Here is a 6,476-nt window from a genome sequence, read left to right as displayed (position 1 = left end):
GCTCGGGGACTGGCTGGGCATCGGTCGGCGGGTGGTGAGCAATTGTACTGTGCATCACTTGCTTTGTGTATTATTATTATTATCATATTGTTATTATTTTATTTCAATTATTAAACTGTTTTTATCTCAACCCACGAGTTTTTCTCACTTGTGCTTTTCCAGTTCTCTCCCCCATCCCACTGGGTGGGGGGGAGTGAGCGAGCGGCTGCGTGGTGCTTAGTTGCCAACTGAGGTTAAACCACGACAACACTGAATTAATTTTTAAAGAAAGAAAATGGTGGATTCTTTTGAACACCTGAAGATAAATACTTCTGATAACATGGTGTACCTGAATTAGTGGAAACTGCAGAAAAAATACAAGTAGTTGCTGTTTCCCTTGGATTCTGCTGAGATTTGATCACCAAGCTTTAAGGGATTGCAACCAGGGAAATAATAGACTTATCCAGAGTACAGCAATGTCCAATTTGCCATGTATCATTTGTTATCGTCTTCTGTTTTAGGGGTCAATGTTCAATTAACAGCATGGTCAGCCCTTCAGAAGATGTTGATGTAGAAATGGAGCGACAGCGACTCTTTGGTGGAAGAACTGGTAATGATGTCCTCCTTCTGTACAACCTCAGGAAGTGTTATGGAGGTTTCAGTAAGATCACAGCTGTGGAAAGCATAAGCTTGGGAATACCGAGGGGAGAGGTAAAGAGGTCTTTTTTTTTCCTTTCAGAAAATAACACTTCATTCTGAGCAATTGTTCAGACATACTGAGGATGTCTACAATCAAAGATCTGTAGATAGCAGCAGAACAATTTAAACTGCAGTAATTTCTGAAAATCAATAACTGGATAAAAGCAGAAGATCTGATGGTGTTTAAGAAGCAACTGTTCACTTATTTTTTGGGTTACAAATTTATCAGAGTCTTAATTTTTTCTTCTTGCTTATCTTTACCAAGTGACTGTTTTATAGGTTAACATAAAAAACAAGTAGGTAGCATAGCAGTTCAATGTCCGAAGAGAAAGCAGAGAATACCTAGCTCAATTGTAAATTGTGGACTGAATCCTGAATCTGTCACCAAGGCAAGCTTGTAGGTCCCATGCTGAAATCATCACAGTATACTTTAATATAGCATGTAGTATACTAATATACTATTTTAATAAACTGAAATTTAGCACTGAATATGGTAATCCTAAAGATTTCAGAACAGCATTTATGTGGGATGTTTTTTTCATGATTTTGATGCTTTTGGGAATTGCAGATATTAATTTCAAAAATACTGATAAAGAAAATACTTTTATTGGTTGCTAATAGCAAATTGGAAAATATGAGAAACCAGTGCATGGCAGCGCAGGTCCAGTGACGTCTTGCCAGTTATAGATCAGTTGTTGGGTAGCTGGGGTAACCAGGAGGATATTATTGCTGATTAAAGCCTGTTTATCAATAAGAAAGTTCATGAAACAAGTATTTTAAAAGTTATGAAGTGTTATAAGTAGACTTAATATGAATCCTGCCCTAGCTTAAGCATATTGGGGCTTGAAATAACTGTTCAGAGTCAGTATCTGTCTTGGCTGTTCAGTGTTCATTTACCTGTACAGAGTGAAGCAGCTCATGAGAAACTGAGAAATACTGACTCCATAGACTGGTAGTCAGGGCTCTCAAATAGGACTTGAGATCCTCAGGTTCAAATCTAGCATTTGCTAATAATATGGATAAATAATGCATTTAGTTACTAGTCAGGGTTTTAAGTGGAGGGCTAGAATCCTGAATAACTCACTTTTAGGAATTAGGGGGTAATCAAAATATTATATAAATCAGTTTTTTTGAAAACTTATTTTCCGTGGGAAAGGGAATTTGCACATACAGTATATCCATATACAGTATCTTACAGACAGATGATGGGAAATACAAAAAAGGGAGAAACTGTTGAAGAATTAATATTACTTATTTCTTTCAGCATAGCAAATCGGTTGCTTTTGCTCCTTTTTTTTTTTTTTTTTTTTATCTCTGTTAGTGTTTTGGACTCCTGGGAACAAATGGAGCTGGGAAAAGCACAACGTTTAAGATGCTGACTGGAGATGTCATCCCATCTGCAGGGCGTGCTGTTATCAGGACTCCTACAGGGTAAATAACACAGGGTTTGATCAGAATAGTGCTAATTGATAATGCCAATGATCAAAGACTCAGCACGTCTTCAGTCCTTTATACTGTACTCTAAGGACCTGTTTTCTTCCCTTTTAAGTGTATTTTGCTTTATTGCTGTTAAGTCACTGCAGGAAAGCATTTTGGCATTATTTAACTCTGTCTGACAGCTCTGTTAATTGAGCATAAACTTGTCTGGTAGCAAAAGAGTAGGCTCTAGGAAGCCTTAACATACAGCCTTTTAAAATTGTAACAAAAATCTTAACATACAGTATGTCCAGATGCATGGAAATATATCCCCCATACTAGTGCTGCACTGAAAGGTTTCCAGGCTTAGGCTGATGAGCAGTGCTTCAAGTGGATAATTTTAAAACGTTTCCTGACACTTGTGTCCTTCAGAGTCATTAATTAATTACTTGATCAATATGCTATGTAATTAGGATAGGAGGTAGTGTTGGTGATATTGAGGCTAAATTTGATAGAGTGATAAGTGAATAATGGGCTTTTTGGGTTAGATGTAACCAATATTTACCATTTTTCCCAGCAAAATTGGAGAGGAAGTAAAGTTATGTTTTAGTCAGGCCAAAGTAAAATGTGTATGTGTATATATAAATGTATTCTGGGCTAGTTAACAATTTTAAAACTTCTCTTTTCCTAAATGATGTCTATTTCAAAATATGTGTTTTAGAGAAGGAAAGGTGAAGGGTTTAATTCAGAAAATTTTTGAAGGAAGCATTTTGGAATTTCCAAAATAACAAGTTACATTTCTTTGTTTTAGAAATTAAATGCTATCATAGGTCAGTGTTTACTCACTTCTTTACAAAGATAATGATCAGCAGATTTAACTTCAAAATGTAAGTAGTTTCAGTCATGGAAAAATTCAGTTTTCTGGAAAGTTTACTCTTCTTTTGAAATGGTCACCATCACTGCTACCAAACATGATTTTACTTAAGTGTGTTTTGTTTGTTTTTTTCATTATCTTTCATAACAACTTTTTTCCCAAGAGATTCAATGCAAAAATAATTTGCTAACAAAGAACTCCTAAAATGACCATCAAACAATTTTTAATCATGAAGAAGGAATGACTAAAGAGATTTTGGAAAAATGATTCTTAAGAGAATAAGAAGTGACATGGGTGAGGCTCTACAATGGTTATAGGCACTTTTAGCTGGTTGTTTTTATTTATAATTTCCCAGAACAGAAGACAAAAATTTTCAGACATTAAGCAACAACAACAATAATAACAAAAGTGATTTAAAATTAGGTAAAAATTAACATTTGGTGTTCTTTGGAACTGGTGGAATGCTTTGTACCAGGATATCATGGAGGTCAGAAGTTTAGCATGAGTCTGAAGAGGATTTGAGATTTACAGAAATAAAATAATCTGTAATAATTTTTGCTAAAATATTGCCCTCAAGGCAGTATTTAAGCTCCCAGGTTTTGTTTAGATTTTGAGGGGTATTTTTCTATAGATTTTAATGGGACTTGCCTTTGGCCCCACCTGTGCATTCATGGGTTGCACATGGCTTTCCCTGCACAACGTGGTACCAGATCTGTATTTGGGAAAATTATTTGATCTGTTGTGACAATTCCAAAATTTTAATAACCACTTGAAAGCAAATATAAAGTTATAAGAATATGTTTCATTGTCACCTGTATTGGCACTTACACTATGTTTATCGACTACATGACTTATTTTATCAGAACCCCTAGAGATAACTTTTCAAAAGATCATAAAACAGTTTTAACAATGTCTGTATTCCTTTTACTAGACATGTTATGGACCTGTGGCTAAACAGATAAAAATTCTTCTGAGGTCAACTTTAGTATGCTACTGGCATTTAACAATAGGTTAAACGCTCTCCCTGCACATCATGTGTGCTACTTTCATTTCCCCCACTGTGTTTTACAAATCCAACATGAAAGCATACTTTAAGATGCAATGTTATTTACCATATAATAAAATATAGGTAACAAAATTTGACACATTTAGGAGGCTTGAGAGGAAGCCTTAGACATTTGCATTTAAGTGTCCAAAATACCCTTGACAACATTAATTATCATCCTGTATTATAGTGGTGTCAATCCAGGTTATGGATTTTTATGTGTTTGAAGGGGCTGAAGTGAGTGCAAAACCCATATTCCCAAGTTTTCAGAACTTATCACTAACTTGAGAAGGCAACCTCAAGCAAGAGCTGCAGTTACATAGCAGCTAAACTTGGGGAAACAAACAACTTCAAGGCTGGGAGAAGAGACTTATGTCATTCCTGACTTTGTTCCTTGCTTCATGTTTCGGCAACTGTTATTAAGCAGGTCATGGTGCACTGTGTTGCTGTACTGCTGAAAATCACTAGGGGGCAAATTCGTTGACTCTTCCATGGGTAAGATTATAACCACGACAGGTCTGGAGAACCCTTCCTCAACAGTTGAAGAATGACTGAAGTTACTCATCCAAAGCAGAATAACTTTTTCTGAATAGAATTGATTTATGATTTTAAGACAAAAAAAAAGATGAAGGTTGTGATCTATGAACCAGTTAAGTTGATATTTTCTGTAGGCTAGTGAGAAGATACAAAGATGATTGTGATAAAATTTTATGTTAAGCTAAATTGATTCAGATCCAGGTATAGCCATTTCCTTTCTGAGCAGCAATCATATTTATCCCCAGGACAAGAACTGGGGCAACTGTCAAGTTCCCAAACAGTGAAATTAAAAAATTAAAATTTAAAAATATTTTTTGTAACAGTTAGCTTATTCGTGAGAGTCCAGAACACCTTCCAGTTCCAGGTGTCTCTAAGCTGTCTTTGTTAGTTACAACTTCAGTGAACAGGTACTAAAAGCTAAATGAGTGTTTCTGCGTCCCAATCTTTAGCTACCACTTTTAAGTCAGTATTTAGAGGCAAAACCAACAAGGAACTTCAAAGTGATGGAAATGTTTCTGTTCTTTTTTTATGCTATGCTATGCAATATGCTCTGTGAGGAGTATGTACACTCCACATCAGAAAGACAATTGCAGATTTCAGAAATCTTTCCTCCCTTAATGTAGATTTATTTGCTGCTGATAAATTAGTGTGTATGTCTTGAAACAAAACAAACCCCACAAACAACAACAAAAAACCCCCCTCCTGTATATAATACATGGAGAACATAACTCTATCTGATGTGGGTATCAAGCACCTAGGGACTTTTAGGTGGATTGATTTGTATTTACACCTGAGATAAATGGAGGAAGGGGGATATCACGGTAAGAAGTCTTCTCCTTTTCTTACTCCAGTAGTGTGCTCAAAAGCCTGGTATTCCTGGCACAGAGGAAGACAGGAGAGTCAGCTGAAGAAAGCAGTTGCTGGTCACAGCTGCAAACCATTTGCTGGTCAGCAGATCTAGATTATTTGTTTAAAATCTATGTCATGGAGCAACTTCCACAGAGACATTATCTCTGATAGTGATTCCAGATGAATAATTTGGGCAGCAGCTTAGATGTAGATCCCATCTCTGTTGGGTTTGACTGGAAAGAACACAAATTTTGTCCTCTGTGACCCTGAAGGAACAAGATACTATAATCTGATGGATCCTTCATTATGCATGCTTCATGAGCAAATAATGAAATGAGTAGCCAAAGTTATTATTATAAATATTGGAGAACCTAACTGGTGTAACTCCATGCAGAAAATCCTTATTTCATAACAGTTCCTGTTTCCTTGAATAACTATGCTTGAAAGTTCCTGGTTTAAAAAAAACACACAACAAAACAACCCCCCCCAAACAAAAGCATATGTACATTTTCCTGATTGCTATTGTAATCATTTCACTGAATTTAAAATGAAGTCAGAAGTGTCTCTTTGAGGCAGGTGCACTGAAAACAGCCTTGAATTTTACAGGACAGCTTTTGCACTTTTGGATAACACAGGGGACTAGAAATGGAAGATGAGCTTTTTCCAAAGTGCATGTTGAATTGCAAAATAGAATTTTGGGAAGTTCAACCTAAAACATCTTGGAGGTGCAGGAGGTTATATAGAAAGAGCCTCACACATTGATAATCAAGTTGTATTCACGGAACTCCTGCTAGGTTCTCAAAGAAAATAAGAAAAATGTACTTCTGAGCAGCAGCTGCCTTTTTAATAGGGCAGAAGAGCAGATTCATAACATCTTTAAGTACTTCTAAAAGATTTGTTGGCCTCTAGGTTGTTTGGTTTTTGAATGTTTAATACTGCAAAAAAGGAGCTTATTCCTAAGAACCTGAGAGAAAACGGTGTCTGTTTTCATAACAAAAGCTTAGGAAAATGCATAACAGCTAGATGTTATGTAACAGTTTTCAATATCACTGAGATTCATAAGACCGGGTGTTATTA

The 6,476-nt window shown here is 36.0% G+C and overlaps 1 protein-coding gene across 1 annotated transcript in view; it reads left to right on the top strand.

Annotated features, from left to right (window-relative positions):
* Positions 1-6,476, top strand: part of ABCA13 (ATP-binding cassette, sub-family A (ABC1), member 13) — a 211,841-nt gene that overhangs the window by 169,202 nt on the left and 36,163 nt on the right. Inside the window, exons 50-51 of the mRNA XM_009330486.1 lie at positions 501-690; positions 2,000-2,109. Of these exons, the coding sequence (XP_009328761.1) occupies positions 501-690; positions 2,000-2,109 (300 nt within the window). The remainder of the gene's footprint in view (positions 1-500; positions 691-1,999; positions 2,110-6,476) is intronic.

This window comes from Pygoscelis adeliae, unplaced genomic scaffold, assembly GCF_000699105.1.
Source record: "Pygoscelis adeliae isolate BGI_AS28 unplaced genomic scaffold, ASM69910v1 Scaffold78, whole genome shotgun sequence".
Taxonomy (NCBI): domain Eukaryota; kingdom Metazoa; phylum Chordata; class Aves; order Sphenisciformes; family Spheniscidae; genus Pygoscelis; species Pygoscelis adeliae.
The sequence above is the reverse complement of the archived record's forward strand: the minus strand, read 5'-3'. Positions and strand labels throughout refer to the sequence as shown.